This window comes from Tremella mesenterica (genome assembly GCF_000271645.1).
Source record: "Tremella mesenterica DSM 1558 unplaced genomic scaffold TREMEscaffold_1, whole genome shotgun sequence".
NCBI lineage: Eukaryota > Fungi > Basidiomycota > Tremellomycetes > Tremellales > Tremellaceae > Tremella > Tremella mesenterica.
Genome location: NW_006711225.1, coordinates 12,016 through 29,551, shown reverse-complemented (window position 1 = coordinate 29,551; position 17,536 = coordinate 12,016). Strand labels below are relative to the sequence as shown.

The 17,536-nt window shown below is 46.4% G+C and overlaps 4 protein-coding genes across 4 annotated transcripts in view; 2 read left to right on the top strand and 2 right to left on the bottom strand.

Moving 5' to 3' along the window:
- TREMEDRAFT_58020 (uncharacterized protein) overlaps positions 1–187 on the bottom strand; it is a gene marked incomplete at both ends in the record, with an annotated part of 3,911 nt that extends 3,724 nt beyond the window's left edge. Inside the window, one exon of the mRNA XM_007001046.1 lies at positions 113–187. Coding sequence (XP_007001108.1) covers positions 113–187 — 75 coding nt within the window. The remainder of the gene's footprint in view (positions 1–112) is intronic.
- Positions 188–1,329: 1,142 nt separating this feature from the next.
- On the bottom strand, positions 1,330–2,857 carry TREMEDRAFT_58019 (uncharacterized protein; the record flags this gene model as incomplete). Its single annotated transcript, XM_007001045.1, has 2 exons — positions 1,330–2,057; positions 2,104–2,857. 2 exons carry the CDS (start codon positions 2,855–2,857, stop codon positions 1,330–1,332), a joined length of 1,482 nt encoding a protein of 493 aa, XP_007001107.1.
- A 734-nt stretch (positions 2,858–3,591) lies between these two features.
- On the top strand, positions 3,592–6,345 carry TREMEDRAFT_58018 (uncharacterized protein; the record flags this gene model as incomplete). Its single annotated transcript, XM_007001044.1, has 7 exons — positions 3,592–3,732; positions 4,134–4,164; positions 4,209–4,277; positions 4,607–4,799; positions 4,835–4,922; positions 5,836–6,032; positions 6,126–6,345. The coding sequence occupies 7 exons, from the start codon at positions 3,592–3,594 to the stop codon at positions 6,343–6,345; spliced, it is 939 nt and encodes a 312-aa protein (XP_007001106.1).
- A 5,052-nt stretch (positions 6,346–11,397) lies between these two features.
- On the top strand, positions 11,398–12,349 carry TREMEDRAFT_58016 (uncharacterized protein; the record flags this gene model as incomplete). Its single annotated transcript, XM_007001043.1, has 4 exons — positions 11,398–11,526; positions 11,553–11,790; positions 11,816–11,922; positions 12,155–12,349. The coding sequence occupies 4 exons, from the start codon at positions 11,398–11,400 to the stop codon at positions 12,347–12,349; spliced, it is 669 nt and encodes a 222-aa protein (XP_007001105.1).
- Positions 12,350–17,536: the final 5,187 nt, after the last annotated feature.

Here is a 17,536-nt window from a genome sequence, read left to right as displayed (position 1 = left end):
AGCCCAGATAGGTCAAGGTACATTTGAAGGACCCGTCAGTCATACATGCTATTACGTGGCTTTCGTCAAAACGAGGAGCGTAGGCGATCGACAAGTGATCCTACATCCTCACGATATCAAAGCCTTCACTCCCTCGCGAGTCAGCACGACGGGCTGATGGTGTAGCATAGTCGTGGAGAGTGGCCATGAGGCATGTTTGTCCAAAATCCCGAACTCTTGCCCATACACCAAGCCATTATAGCTTCACATCACGTCGATAGATATCGACGCTAGGAGCACCAGTGTAGATTTTGAGCACACTGTCACCAATGCAGTAAACAACCTGCATCATAACATCCTTGCTAATAGGCTCAATACTCAAGTTCTGCCTAGCATTCTCGGGCTCCCTTATAAGGCATACCCTGACAAGGGCTTATCATGACCAACAGAAGATGTGACCGACAGAAGAATCCATGTCAACTTGACCGCACAACTTCCAGACCCCACCCTGAGGCATGACTGGGTGGGGGAAGCCTCATTGTACAATGTCCAGCCAGAAATACATGCCAGAGATGCATGTTTCCCCTCTCTTTTGGTCTATTATCAAGGATCATTCGGCACACTTTATCACCTCATGCATACAGAGTTGAGTAAAAAATTGCTCCAGTACCTTCCCACAGCCTCCAATATCCCCCTACAGAATGGTGTGATTGTCTGAATCAACAGTTGTTGGTGAGGAGCAATTCTTCTGTGGGTCATGCACTCTTGACCATGACCCTTCAGAGTGTCACAGGAGAATGTCATGGCGCTCCGAAGTGTCACAGTGTCCGTAGATCACGTGACAACCTGCCTTAGGTACCCGTGATCCTAACACTGAGACAGGGAGAATCTATCTCGATCATCCTATAAAAAGTAATAGACACAGGAAGATCACCACAACACAACATGTCTATGTATAACCTATATATGGTCTCATGTAGAGAGATTACCATGCATTGATGCTGCTATCTCAAGCAGAGCTACCATATCTAGTTGCCAGATGGACAAGATCATGAGGCACTGAAAACTTCTACTTGTCACAAAAGAGACTGTTTGACTACCCAAAACTGACAGTATAGGTTGGCATGACATCAGAGACATGATGCTGAATTAGGACCTCAGCTCCCACCCGTGACATCTTCCTTGGGGCATGGAGACCCTCATGACAATTTGAAATGCCACGTCTTCCATCGGCCACGTAAGAGAATCTATGAACTGAATTAGAACCCGTACAGTTGCTGTCCGATTGGTGAGGTGTATGTTATAATGTTGTGAATCTGATGTTGAAATGGTCAATTCTTGTAGGCTTCCTTAGCAGTAAGACTGGGCATGTGTATAAATATCCTCTGGCAAATAGCTATCAGAGACAGTAGCACGTTCGCCTCCACGGTAGGAAACTGCTTTGTCCTGTTGGAAGTTCTCAAAGGGGCCGCTAGAAGATGGCTTGCCAGGGGATAGACTCCTAGTGGTTGGATCAGTATGGTCGTGCATGGGGTCCCTCTGAGACCTCAACACAGATGAGACTTTTGAGATATGACTTTCTGTCCCTCCTACAGGGGAGTTAAGAAGTTCGACTGTGTGAGTGTCCCCCTTCTGGCTCCATACAGAGTCCACTGATGGTGATGGTGCAGACCCGCCCAAGGAGCTGGGACCTAGACCTCCATCCTCTCTCACAGAGTCACCAACACTGGGCACATTATGTGGAAGTTTGTGTGCAGACTGTGCCGTGTGAGCGGTAGCAATCCTTTGAGTATACAGCCCTAGAATTGCAGGGGTACATTGATCAAGTTTGGGGAGAGGATCAACATCTATGAGACTCAATGCTCTTGCTTCACTGTCCAGTCTTTGAATCACATTGTAAACACTGGTCCCATTGGCCGATTTTGGCAGAATAAACAGTCCTAATATCTTACCCAAAGTCCTACAGCAAGTGCTGAGAGCAGTGTCTTTCTCTCTACGCCTGGCGTTTTTGGTTTCACCTTCATTGGGAGTATTTGTAGTCTTGGCATTCTTGGGCGCAGACTCTGTACTCCACACCCCTACATCATTAGTAAATTGCCTCGAAAGACAAACAAGATAACTTACTAAAGCTCTCTTCATATTCAGTGACGGAACAAAGTGTCTTCTGGACCAGTTCCATGTAGGGCTTGCCAGTCTCTCCAAAGATACCGTGGCCGGCTGCTCTTGCCTCAAGCTCATCTTTCCATCTTTCCCAACCTTCTCGTGCTTGCATGGCCATGTCTCTATCCTCCGAACAGGTCAAGGTTGCTGCACGGCTCAAAACGATCTCTATTGAACGTAAGATACGGATAAGATCATGCTTGCACTCTTCATTTAGTGGAACGGGTTGGAACTCCTCTTCATGTTGATAGTAGGACCACACAGAGGTGTGGAACTTTGACAGCATACCGTCCAGTCCTTTATCAAACACCTGTGCAACTACAGTGTCTGGTAGCTCAAAGAGCTTTCCAACTTTTGTCCACTTATCACTACCGGGAATGTCAAACATTGGGAGACCATCATCGTCCCTCTCTAGCCAGACTATAGGAGCTGTGCTACTGACAATCCAGTGTTCCCCTTTCACAAGCTGTCTGACATCATGTTCTAGGTCCAATCTAGGGAAAGAGAGCTCTTCCCCTTCAAAGTAGAAATCCAGATCGTCTACAAGCTTGTCCGACGTCAATCCCCCTCTTGCTTCGACTTCCACCGTCTGTCGGTCTTCCTGGGTTGAGGATGGGTCCAGCCGGAAAGGATCTGGTATTATGAAGAAAGAAACGGCACCCACCCCGTCTAGTAGGGACGGGACTTGTGGTCTACCATTTCCACGTTTCTTGGGCATGTTAAGTGTTGGGCGGCAATTTAAGGTGAAGAACTCAAGTGTCAATGACTAGATTGAGGAGGAAGGTAAAACGGGAAGGATTCAAGGACATTGTAGGTGGCGGACATCTCCGACTGAGTTTTAAAAATTTGATGGGAAGAAAAGAGGTTCAATCCATCAAGGGAGATGAAACACAACCTATGTGGCCTCTGGGAGGAAGGAGAACTTGTTGCCATCTAGAAAGAATATGACAATTCAGAAACTCAGCCAGAAAAGGTGCAGCACTAGTGGGTGTCAATTCCCGTTCAGGAAATGCAATCGACAGGCAGATGAAATTGACACACCCCACGCTTGCAACTGGAAGGCGACTTAAATGTGCATCCCTCTATGCTAGATTGCTCCATGTGCGTCCACAGGTCATCACATTCATGTTCTTCATGATCAGATTGACAAGCGTTATTTCTTCTTGAAAAAGACTCAGAGTCATACAGCACTTGGTCAGGATGCCAAAAACATACCCCAAAGAAACCTACTTGCGTGAGATCAAAGTTTACATTGACCAGTTTCTTCCCCTTGCCACCATTTCCAGGTATCGACAATATCTCGCATCCTTCTTACTTCTACACGAGTCCTTGACGGATAGGTGATACATTGCAAGACGACCATACCGCAAGGAGATACCTCCGTCCCATATCTCTTTCCTGTGTGCTCAATTTCACGTCTCTAATGAGCATAATCACATTCACGCATTCCGCATGTCACCTTTTGAGCTTGATCAATTAGTCCTCCTGTTTGGTACCAATGATGTCTGGGAGGAAGCAGCAGGCTCCTGCTGGATATCAGCTGGGATTATTGGTGTATCGGTTGGCGCACGGACACGCTACAGGGAGTTTCCAGTGAGTATAACATATATGTCTTTATTGGTTGACTCTTTAGAAAGGCCCCTATCACATCCATCTGATTGCATTCCCAGTCAAGATAATTGACGATTGAGAGGAAGAGTCGAAGGGATGCTTTACGGGTCACTGAAGCAAATAGCTCATCATAGTCCCTCCCAAATAGCTGCTGGAATCCCCTGACCACAAATTGAGCCTTGTACTCATTTGGCTGTCCTGTCTCCCGATCTAATTTACGGGTGTAGACCCATTTACCAGAGAGTGTACTTTGCCCGTTCTTTGGGACCATTTCCCACACATTGTATCGATCCATTTTGTCCATCTCTTCTGTCATGGCTGCTTCCCACTGAGGCCAATGTGCAGATTCTCAAGCAGACTGATATGATGAAGGATTATTCAAGATCTGTGCAGACATCGCGATTCCAGAGCAAGGTCAGTTGAATTATCGTTGAGTGGATTTGGAGGCTGTTCAGCAGGATTCAGTCCAGCAAGACGGCTTGATCTTCGTAAAGTATTGATGCTTGGGCCAGACATTGGCGTGATAGGTGTGTTGTTAACATTGGATTCAGGACCAGGTGCTCCTTCACAATCTGGATCATATCTCCACCATCGACCTTCGATTGGTGGTCCAAGTGGTTCACTAGCTCCAACATCTTCCTGACTCCTCTCGCTTTCCGTCACATCTTCATTGTCTTCTTGGGAGTCCTTAGATGCAACTTCATATGGAGGGTCAAGAGCACTGTCTTCCTTGGTATTGGTGTTGGTTATCTTACTGATAGCCAAGGAAAGATAATGTCTCCCGATTGTAGAGTCATCAACTACTGTTACATCTCAAGAGACAATCACCTTTTGATCTTTGATGTGAATGGTATAGGCTGTTGTCCCTGTAACGTACCCAATAATCCGGCTTGGCTGACCTCTTGCTGCCAACTTCAATTGAGGTTTCACAACTCGGTGGTAACAAGATTGTCCAAAGGGCTGAAAACGGTGGTAATTGGTTTGATGTTGTGCATCAGGTTGGAATCAATGGAGGGGGACACCACCTGTGGGATCAGGAAGACAATTTTGTGCGTATGTTGCATGGAGCAGTGCATCGACCCAGAATTCTGGCCAAGCTGAGAATCCACAAGGAATGTTCGAATATCATTCAGAAGGGTGAGATGGATACGCTCTACTCAGCTATTCTGATTGTGAGCATCCGGGGGAGTGAAGCCTTGCTCTATACCCTTCATCTTGCACCATTGTCGTAGCTCGAAGCTGACAACTCTCATCCTCTGTCACATTGGAGAGTCTTGATAGTTTGGTCAAGTTGATTTTCTACCAAGCTCGAGTAATTCTTGATAGCCTTGAATGTCTCTGATTTCTGCTTCAAAGGTTCAACGTAGGTATATTTGTGTTGCGGGGTAACAACGAATCAAGAGAACTCCATCAAGTTTGACAGATTAGGATGGAGGAAAGCAGGAGTTGGAGGCAGTGCTGCGTTAGGTAGTGACGGGTTTTCCACTTTTTGAGATTTCCCCACTGGGTTTGCTCAAAAGCGGGTTTTCACCTGTCCGAGTATGTACATAGACACTTGCAGTAGGACGGGGAGTAAGACACGGGTACCTGTAGACAGTATATAGTACAATCAGCAAAGTACCAACTTTGCTGATTCTTCAATATCATTCTTTGGCTACATCGATTGCAGAGGAGACATGATCCACCAATTAGCACCAGAGATACATAGACTTCTACGAGAGTTCCATCGAGTTCCACCCAACCTGCGACTTAGTCATCGTGTTTCCAGTACCGTTACAAGTTGAAGAATCAGCCTTACACCCCTTGGGTTGAAGTGGAAAAGGATTGTATGCTTACCAGAGGAAAAGTGCAGAAAATGATACCTGGAGAGGAGTGTTTGGAAGGAGGGCTGGGCTCAGAAATAGAAATACCACCAAGTTCTTTGAGAAGTACCATTTCACATTATCTCACTCCTATCACTCCAGTCCCAGACCCACTGAATGAATTAGCCCGACAGTTGTCACAATTGTTAGCTATTATGACTATGCACAGAAAGAACAGAATGCACAAAAGGAAGAATTGGCTACAATAAAAGCTGACCGTCAGAACCAGGTACTCATACCAAAGAAAGCAACTTCGATCAAACTCAAAGAAAACAAACCGTCTTTGGATCAAAGATTGCCCAACAACAAACGATTGGGAAGGACAAAGTGTGCAGACCCACCGACCTTTAGTGGGGAACATGGCAAACTTGACAATTTCCTGGCGGCCTGCCACATGAACTTCAAATCCAAAGGGGCCAAGTATGCTACAGATCACAGAAAGATCCTGTTCATGTACGGGTACCTTTGAGGCACCCCTCAAATGCTTCTGACCCCGGCCATAACCAATCAAAGCATATGGAATTTGACCAAATGGTTAGAGAGCTATGACAAATTCATTCAACATTTACGAACTCAATTTGGAGACAGTAACATGGCAGGCACTGCTATGCAAAAATTGCCGGAGTTACGACAGACCGACACAGCAGCTGAATACTTTGCAAACTTTGAACTGTGGTCAACTCATCTTGGGAAGGTACCAGATGCAATGAAAATTGCATCAGCCATACAATAGGGTCTGGGAATTCATGGAACGCCACTTTCATAGTAATTTGGCTGGGGAATTTCAAGCCTCTACTTTGAGCTCCTACCACAATATCCACAGGTCATGCATGCACTTCAAACTCCCAGACCATATAGATTTGACTTCTGGCTATCAAAAACAGCCCTTACCTCATGTAGAGTACTAAGAAAGTGGGATGCAGGATGGCATAGAAAACCTGTCGTTTTTGGCCAAATTTGTGTTCCCCCATACAAAAGGTGGAATTCCCCTCTCCTTTTTCAACACTATATCCGACACTTTCCAGTCATACAGTGGGGTGGAAATTGGGCAGCATCTATTTCATGGATAAACAAACAATTTATGTTAAAGCAACATACCTGTTACATGCAATGGAAGATTAATATACAGTTCAAAAGTTGGGCATGGAAAATTCACAGCCAAATCTGTCAATGATGATCGCTCGGTAGCTGGATACTCTTAGCTATGATAAAGCGATACATGGTTAAGAACTCACCTGGATACTCTTAGCTATGATAAAGCGATAAAGAGTAACCAGGAGGTATATCTAGGAGGTATAGGGAGAGACGGAACGTATGTTATCAGTCTGACGTGGAATTTCACACTCCCCCTCGTTCTTGTATCTCCTTAGACCTCACCCCTATCAGATTGACCAGCTTTTGATGGCGTTCAGATGACAATGTCTTTGTCAGAAGATCGGCAAGGTTCATCTCGGTTGAAATGTGTGAAAGTGTGACGTCTCCATTCTCCACTTTCTCCCTGATGAAGTGACAGCGAATATCGATGTGTTTGGATCGATCATGTAGCACCGGGTTCTTTGAAAGCAGGATAGCTGCCCGGTTGTCATTGAATATTGCAATTCCGGCAGGGTGACCATATCCAAAATCTTTTGCAAGCTGCCTCAGCCAAATGGCTTGTCGTGCCGCATCAGAGGAAGCCATGAATTCCGCTTCCGCCGTGGAAAGAGCAGTTGTTGCTTGTCTTCGGGACTTCCAGGCAATCGGCCCACCAAAACCAGAGAAGACATATCCAGTTGTTGATCGTCTAGTGTTCAAACAACCTCCCCAATCCGCATCTGCATAGCCATGAATGGATGGAGCTGCACCAATCCCACTGTAGGTGAGACAATGTGTAGTGGTACCCCGGAGGTATCGCATGAGGTGTCGAGCAGCAGCAACGTGCTGGTGATTCCATTTGCTGGTTGTCCGTGCTAATACCGCTGTCGCAAATGCAATGTCGGGTCGAGAAATAGTAGCGGCATATAGAAGGGATCCAACCATAGCTGGATAGGGCTCGCTATTTGCTTCCTCGAATTCAGTGTTGGTTGCTTCAACAGCTCGATAGCTTGAGGGTAAAGGTGTCTGAGTGGGATTACAGTTGGACATTCCAAAACGTTCTAGGAGCGCATTGATATAATGTTCCTGGGATAGAAGTAGTTTCTTGACCCTCCTATCTCGGTAGATATTCATCCCTAGGAAGTAAGATACAGGTCCGTTGTCTTTTATTTCGAATGCAGTGTTCAGATTGTTTTTGAACATCTTCACCTCTGTGGCAGATGAGCCAGCAATGAGTTGATCATCTACATGGAGGGAAATCATGAGGAGTGAGTCCGATCTCTGCCTAACGTAGATGCAGTTGTCGGCAGACGAGGAAACAAAGCCCTGAGAGTGTAACCACTTGTCCAACTTCTGATTGAAACAGCGGGGTGATTGCTTGAGTCCATACAGTGACTTCCGTAATCGAATAACTTTCCCTGGACCAACATCACTGCCTTCTGGTGGTTCAAGATGTATGATTTCTTCAAGGTCTCCATTAAGGAAAGCGGCTACAATGTCGACTGAGTCACATTCAAGATCCAGGTAGTTGACCACGGCAAGAAACAAGCGAATTGAATCTTTATGTGCCACTCCAGCGTATAACTCATTATAGTCAACTCCTGCTTGCTGAGCGTAGCCCTTTGCAACCCATCGAGCTTTGTATCCAGCAGGTTGACCTGTGTTGCCATCCACCTTGCGTGTGTACACCCATCGTGCCTTCAGTATGCCACCTTGCACTTGTGACCGATCAACCTCCTCCCATACACCATACTTCTCCATCTTCGACAGTTCATCATCCATTGCTTCCTTCCACTGGTTCCAGTCAGATGCTTGTTGCGCTTGACGATAGGATTGAGGTGCTAGGATGGAGGAAAACGCAGATATTGTTATTGTGTCAAGATCTATGCTTGCACAGGCGGGCAAGGCAAGATGTTCTTCAAGACTGCGAGGAACATATTCCGGGTCATTGCCAGCTTGTCTACGAGATCGCCGAGGTCCAGTGTGTTCTGTCTCTTCTGGCGAAGGTGCTGGAGGAGGAGAAGGTGCTGGGGAGCGATTGAATCGTGGATCCTCTTCTACTGCCCATCCTAGCCAGTTCTGTTTAGGCTGGCTCCCACTGTCCCTCATGTTGTGGGACTGAGTATCGACCGCATCCGCCATGGGTACTTCATTAACTCCGCTTGCCTGTTCAATGGGGCATGAGTCGACACCTATGGCTGTAGGGATATAACTTGTTGTGGGATGAGTGGTGAGTGGAGATGGTGTTGCAAATGATAGTGGTTCAATGTGTAATGATTTTGGGAATGTTACATCTCGAGTTATGACTAGGGTACGCTTCATACGGTCCCACACACGATAGTTTGTTGTATTGAGTTCATAACCCATGAGTAGACCGGGAAGATACCGTGGTTTAAGCTTATTAGTCTCTGAATGGGCTCGGTAGAAGAGAGGGGTTCCAAATGGTTGAAGATGACTGTACGCCACTTGACCGGATGTCCAAACGTCTTCTGGTATTGTTGAATCTGATCTTGGAGCACGGTTTCGAATATAGACTGCGTATCTAGCAGCCTCTGACCAGAATGATCCTTCCAGACCACTATCAACTAGTAAAGTCCTGACTAGGTCAAGTATCAATAGGTGAGCCCGTTCTACTCGTCCGTTCTTTGCATGCGCAGCTGCTGGGACAAACTGGTGATTGATGCCCTTTGCTTGTGTGTAGGCTTGGAAAGTGGTTGACTTGAACTCCCCACCCTGGTCTGTGCGGAAAGCCTTCACTCGTTTGCCCAGCTGATTCTCAACAAGATCGACATAGTGGCGGATTGCAGCCAATGTACCATCTTTGGACCGAAGGAAGATGATCTGAAGATGCTGGGAGAAGTCGTCGTAGATTGTCAGAAATGATCGGAAGCCATCATGTGAGGTGGACCGAGTTGGACCAAATAGGTCAAGATGCAGAGAGCCGAGTAGATCATTGGCTCGAATAGTGGAAGGTGGACAGGGGAGTGTCTTTCCTTTACCCTGGATGCATGCAGAGCATGAGAACTGACGGCTGTCGACATTCTTCCATCTATGAATATTTCCCAGGCGGCTGCTCCTACCCAAGGTAACAACTGCTTTGGCACCCAGGTGTCCAAGACGATGATGCCATTCTTTGAGTAGTTCCTGTGACTGATCAGTCACTGTAATGTGGGTAGAGAGGATTGGCGTACAAGGAAGCGTATAGAGGTTGTCGTGCACTTTTGCTATCAGGATGACTCTGCCTTGATTGGTCAATGTGGCTGTGCTGCCGGTAAACGTCCAGATCATTGTCGAGGATGTTGTTGCACGAACCGATAGCAGGTTTTGACGAATCTTTGGAACAAGTAGTGTGTTGGGAATCTTGAACCCGTCTCCAAGGGTGAGAGTACCCTGCTTGGTGGCATACACCGAAGAGCCACTGCCCACAATGACCGGTACCGGCGAAGGTAGCGTGTGAATGGAGGAGAGGAGAAGCTCGTTGTGGACCATGGAATGTGAGGCTCCGGAGTCAACGACAATGGAGGGTTGGTCGGTAAGTGCTTGGAGCGCTATGGGAGAGGCGACTGCGACAAATGAGAATGGTTCGGACTGGTCAATGGGCTTGAATGATGTGATGTGGGCAGAGATCCGTTGGGCAACTCGACAGTCGGTGGTGGAATGGGAATTGGTATCGTGGATCTCGCAATATGGCTTGCTTCCATCCTTGACAACAGATCCCTTCATACCTTTCTGTCGTAGACCATGAACCTTCCCTTGAGATAGTTGTCTCGGTACTTTAGCGGTCAGAGCCAAGGTATTTGCTTCCTGTGTCTGCCTCCTTCTGAATTCATCATTGATTGCCGAGATGACCTCTGCGGATGAAGGATCTCCAAGCATGTAGAATGTGGAAGCTAGTACCGAATAGGTAGGAGGAAGAGCAATCAGGATTGCATATGCGAGCTGGGAATCTGCCATGGAGACAGAGGACGCAGTGAGATCATTGAAGGCACGTCGCATTGCAGAGATGGAGGTGATTGGATTACTTTCTTCAATATCAGTCCGCCAGATGATTCGATATAATTCTGCTTTGCGAGTTGACCGTGCCGCAGAGTAGTTGAGTCGAAGATGATCATAGAGAGACTTTGCTTTGAGTCCAAGCGGTGAGGCGGTTGTGGAGGTTGAGATATCGAGGAGATCTGGAGGGAGTACATTGTGGATTGACGAGTCGATAGATTCATCAATGGCTGCCCATGCCTTCCTATCTTTCTTCCCCCATGTTTGTCTCTCCACCGCAGTAGTGGGTACCTGTGCATCGGACTGTATAACATCGTCAAGATCCTTTTGTATCAAACGGGTCACAATTGATCGTTCCCATTCCTTGAAGTTGTCCGCTCCTTTGAGGACAACTCGACGGCGAGAGATCATCTTCTCTTCTTCAGAATCTGAGAGCGACATGATGAGGGCTGACCAAAGGAAGATGTTCGACTGGAAGGATGAGGGATGGAAGTGAATTGAAGCGGTTGGTCAGATAGTCTGATTCCAAATCTGTCAATGATGATCGCTCGGTAGCTGGATACTCTTAGCTATGATAAAGCGATACATGGTTAAGAACTCACCTGGATACTCTTAGCTATGATAAAGCGATAAAGAGTAACCAGGAGGTATATCTAGGAGGTATAGGGAGAGACGGAACGTATGTTATCAGTCTGACGTGGAATTTCACAAAATCACTATGAAAGTGGCGTTCCATGAATTCCTGGACCCTACTGTACAGGGCCTGAAAGAAGAACTACTGGAGGTGGTAGTGGTAAATAACACCAATCCTCAAACCAAAACGGATTGGATCTACTTCAAACAACATGTGATAGGGACCAAGGAGAATCTCAGCGGATGGCTGAAATGATGATTGCAGCAAACCAATGGGCTGCTAGGCGCAACAATGAGACGACCTGGTTCCCAACACAATGGAGTTCAATACGACTAGATGCCGGCCCGCCAAACTCTACCGAACGGATCTCACATCCAACGGGTAGAGAGCCATTGCTGGGTGGAAAACCAGGAATGATGAACTTTAGCTTACCAAATGATCCCCCGGTTACTTGGACAGAGGATGGAAGACAACTCAGTGAGAATGAAATGAACTGGACAAGGGAAATCTGACGATGTCTCAAATGTAGAAGCCCAGAGCATTATGCCAACAATTGTCCAAACGGCGGAAACACAAGGAACAATATTAGAGGGTCCCCAAACCCCCATGGTTCACCAATCCCTAGCGGATTGAAGTTGATTCCAACTGGATCAAAAGGGCCATTGGTTCAAGGAATGGCGGCAAGTTTTGAAGAAGAGGGAAACAACTACCTGGCCTGAGTGATGGGACGACTTGCGGCCAGGAGCTAAAGGAATCACATAGTGATCAGCTACCAATTGATCTCAGCAAGGACTCGGCCATAATATACATAAAGATACAGACAAAGGAAGATACCCTACAGATTGGAATGTTAATTGATACCGGGGCTACTGGGAGACATGTGCAGCCGGCCTGTCCATTATACCACCTATTCCCCAAGAAACAATATCATGAACCGCGAAAAATCAGGTTCCTTGATGGAACTACCGCCACCTTAGTAACCAAATATGTGGAAGCCAAACTGGATTTGGGAAAAGGGCTCAAGATAGCAACTTGATTTGATGTGATGGCCTACAAAGGTCCCAAAGTACTGGTAGGATTGGATTCCTGAAACAGTTTAGAGGAAGTATCGATTGTGGAAAAGGACTGATCAAATTTGACAGAGTAGGACGAGATAATGGGTGGAAGTATCCAAGAGTGGAGGAAGGCTTGGTAAGAGGAACAGCACTAGAAAAAGGGGAAGATGAATTGAGCGAGGAAGAACTACAACAAGTCACACCGACACAATAGCACCAGTACCTAGAATTGTTCAAGGTGGAGAGAGCAAGGACACTACCATCAAGAAGGGAATGTGATCATGAGATTGAATTAACACCAGGGGCAGAAATGAAACCGGTGTCATGGATTAGAAGACAGGCTTAGTAGATGATGTCATGGTGACATCATGCTTCGGAATTGTTCACCGTAGATCTCAGTGACATCATACTTAGGCGTGAATCTCACCTAATAAAAGTGTAGACTTCACCGAGCAGAAACGTAAGGATTTGAAGATGTCGTTGGAAATCTCATTGGGAAATCATTCGTGCTGATGTCTATATAAGCCGGCCATATTTTGTAGTTTCCCCATCAATGGATCTCTTTTCCTCTTGTTCTAATATTACTGACTTTTACGGTTAGACAGGAAATTCGTCACTCAGTTGGTTTTAACCCAACACTCTCAGTCCCCTCAGTATCTAAGGCAAGGCGAGCCAGATACTAACCCCTTCAGTACTCAAGGCAGTCCTTTGCTACCGCAGTCTACCCGCAGGCGTGACAACCGGGCCCAATATAGCAACTGGACGAGCATGGGGATGCATTCCTAAAGCAGTGGATCAATGACAGATTGGCTAGTGGTCATCTACAAAGAAGTAAATTGCCTTATGGATCTCCAGTACTCTTGGTCCCCAAAAAGGGAGTCATTCCCTATCGAGTAGTAACAGATTACCGGGCACTCAACAAGTTAACCGTCAAGGATTCATATCCAATGCCACTCATCTTGACACTACTCAATTGACTTCAACTGGGAAGGATATTCACCAAACTCGATATGAAAGGAGCCTACCAACTAGGCAGAATAAAGGAAGGAGATCAACATAAAGCTGCTCTACAAACACAATACGGCAGTTTTGAAAGTACAGTCCTAAGAGACGGGTTGTGCAACGTGTTTAAGGACACATGGTCGTTTTACGTAACGTCCCACATCTCCTACCAAAGTTTTCACCTCCTGGTAGTTCTTTATTGCTTTATACAGAGCTGAGAACTACCGGGTAAGTGACTGTAGTCATGCATCGCTTTATACAGAGCTAAGAACTACCAGTTACTACCGCTCTAGCAATCATCAACAGATTTGGGATCAGACTACCTAACCATCTATTCGATATGTCCCCCTCAAACTCCGAAGAAGATCAACCTACCACCCGCAGGCGTGTCACCCTCACCAGTTCTGACAACTACAAGGAATGGGAGCGCTCAATCCTATCATGCCTAATACAGAAGGATTTAGATGAGGTAGTGGAGGTAGATGCAGTTTTACCATCGGGTCCAGCAGCCGATCAAAAAGCTTGGATGAGGAAGGATAGGAAGGCATGGGCGGCCAATGATGAGTCTCTTGGATCAGCTGTTCACAATGTACAACCCCCTCATCTACTCGACATCCATACCACATCTCCTACCGGTCTCCTTGCGAAATCACATCTAGACTACCTGCGAGCTACTTAATCTGCTGCTAGGGCCACTAGAAAGGCTGAGCTCTACCGAATCATCTGGCGTACCGACATCAACAAAACCGACCCAATGACATCTATGTCTCTCATGTGGCGTGCTGTAAATGACCTCACTGCCTCTTCTGTAGTTATGGCGGATTCTCAGCTCTTATACGCCATTCTCATTGCACTTCCTGCTTTGTACGCCACCCTAGCATCTACTTTCTATATGCTAGGTGATCCTTCATTGGCTGATGTCATCCCAGCTGTCAACGACGAATCTCGGCGACGGCAGACACAAGAGAGTGGAATACCTGCACTGCAAACCAAGGTATCAAGGATGAGGAATGGGGAGAATTTGTGGGAAAAGGACGGAAGAAGCCATAAAGGAAAAGTCAAAACATCAATTATCAAGGATGGTAGTAAACCATACTGTGAATTCCATCCTTCAAACTTGCACTCAACTATCGACTATCGAGCAGCACAACGAGTCACTGCTGCCCATATGGCAACTACCGACCAAGCTACCACTTCCACATCTTCCAGTCTAAATTTCATTGCAACGGTATCTCCCTCTGCACTTGTTGCTTCCGGCCAGCTTTCATCCATTGTTGTCGGTTCTGGTGCCTCACATTCCATGGTATTTGATCCTCAACTGCTATCTAATCTACAAACTCTTCCCTCGCCTGTCCCAGTTGTGATCGGTAATGGCACTACCATTCAAGCAATCAAGACTGGAACACTTACTCTGGACAATGGTTTTGAATTCAGAATACTCTCCTGGTACCAAACCTCGGTCGACACCTCCTATCTGTACGGTCTACCACTTCCTCAACCACTTCATGGATATTCAACTCCACCTCAGCTATTCTCCAAGATGGTGAACGTACTATCTTGACAGCAAAACTTCACAATAACCTCTACACTCTCTCTTGTACATCTTCTACCATTCAAGCTCATACCACCAGTCCTGATATGTCAGAGAATCTGCTTCAAACTTGGCATAAAAGATTGGGACACTTGCATATTGGAGCGGTAGTGAAGTTAGGTCAGGAGAGACGCCTTGGAGATACTGCTAGATGGGCAAAAGTAAATGGAGATGGATTCATATGCCCTGCTTGCATTCAAGGAAAGGGCAAGCGCCTACCGTTTCCCCAATCCTCACAGCGAGCTTCTACACTTCTTGGGGCACTTCACCTTGATCTTTTTGGACCAACACAAACTACATCACATGATGGCTACCAAACATTTCTCACCATCTATGATGACTACTCACAACACCTGCAAATCCTCTTTCTGAAGTCAAAGGCGGACACCCTAATTACCGTTCAGCAATACACAACGCTTGTGATGAAACAATTGGGTACCAAAGTGAAAATTATTCGAAGTGACCGTGGTGGTGAATTTGTTTCTTCCGCTTTCAAGCAGTATACCAGCTCCAGAGGGATGGAACACCATCTTATCCCCCCCGCTTCACATGCTCAGAACAGCCGGGTGGAGCGCACTCACCTGTCAATCCTGGATTTGGTACGCAGTCTCCTCATTGACAGTGGACTACCAGATACTTTTTGGTCTGAAGCAGCAAGATATGCCGTTTACATCAGAAACCGAGCTCCACAGGCAAATGGTACCATCCCAGAAGATATATGGCAAGGCACACAAGTGCCCTACACGCACATGCAGCCCTTTGGCTGTAATCTGTTTTATCGGGCTCATACCGAGACCAACAAGCTAAAACCACAATATCTCCCCGATCGATTGTTAGGATATGAACCAAACTCTACCAACTACCGCATCTGGGATACCACCAAAAAGAGCTTGATCATCTCTCATGATGTTACATTCACTGGTAGTCTAGATACCACCATACCAACGTCCAAGAAAGATTGCTCCAAATACTATCTGCCGAGTGAAGTTACCTCGGATGACAATACTACACCACTCGATAACTCATCACTCCCAACAGAAGATACGGGGAACTCCAACTCAGCAATTCCCCCACAGGATAGGGGGAGTCCTTCTCCTCAGTTACCACAATGGCGTGGATGGACACTGGAGGAAGACCAAAGGTTTCACCGCTCTCGAGCTCCCACTCCTAATCAACTACCAGAAGGTCCTGAACTCACAGTGAATACACAACTACGCTGGTCTCGTCGCCAAGCTGGGCAAGCAACTGAAGATGTCCCTCGAAGTCTGGAAGACAATCTTGTCTTAAGTGCAACTACCGATCTTTCTTCCCTCACTTGTTCCGCATACTCTGCAATTCTTGCCTCACAATCCTTCTTGGAAGCATGCTGTTCACCCCAGTGGGACAGCTGGAAATAGGCAATTGAAGATGAACAAAAAAAGATGGAGAAGTATAAAGTGTGGACGGTGGTAGACCACAAGGAAGCTGGTAGTTGAATACTCAGAGCTAGATGGGTGTTCATCAGAAAGATCGATGGCACTACTGGACAACCAGCAGGCTTCAAAGCACGATGGGTTGCTAAGGGATATTCTCAACAATCTGGTGTTGACTACCATGAACTCTATGCTGGAGTTGCCCACAAGGATTCGATTTGACTATTCTTTGCAATTGCCAACTACCATGGTCTATTGTGTGATGCAGTTGGCATTGTGGCTGCTTTCCTCAATGGTGATCTAGAAGAGACCATCTACCTTGAACCACCAGAAGGTAGTGATATCCCAACCGGGAAAGTGATTCTCCTACTCAAATCCTTGTACGGTCTCAAGCAATCTCCTCAATGTTTCAACAAGAAACTTGACCACTGGTTACGCCAACAAGGTTTTATTCCAGCTACCGCCGACAACTGCATATATACTTGTACCACCGGTAGTAATACTCTCCTCATTGTGCTCCATGTGGATGATCAACTCATAGCAAGTAATTCTCAATTGCATCTCAACAATTTCAAGTCTCAACTACATGCACCATGTGAAATCAAAGACAACGGACCGGTATCATATTTCCTAGGTGTCAATGTCTACCGAGACAAATCCAAAACGAAGCTATTTCTCTCACAAGAGCACTACCTCAAGGCAATTTTGGAGCGCTTTGGAATGGATGACTGCAAGCCCGTGCAAACTCCTCTCCCTTCTGGTTACCGAGCTACTCTAGCTACCGATACTGAGTGTGACTTTGTCCGCAACAAACCATATCCTGCCATGGTCGGTTCTCTGCTCTATGCAGCTACCATTACTTGCCCAGATATTGCCTTTGCTACATCTGTTCTGTCACAGGGTTGTTTCTTCGTTAACTTGCTAGGACCGACGGCCAATAACTTCGTGGGCTTCGACCTTTAACTACCTCGTTGTTTGAAATATGAAATAGGTGACAATAACTTCTGGGTGTAATAACTTCGTACTTTACTAACTTCTATCACTAAGACAACAACCAGAGATCGTCAAAGATCTCTGGGAACTTCGGCCCTTAAGTACTTCGTCCTTCCCTAACTTCTTCAACGCAGAACTTCGTTCAACCCAAAGTCCCGAGCTTCGTACCT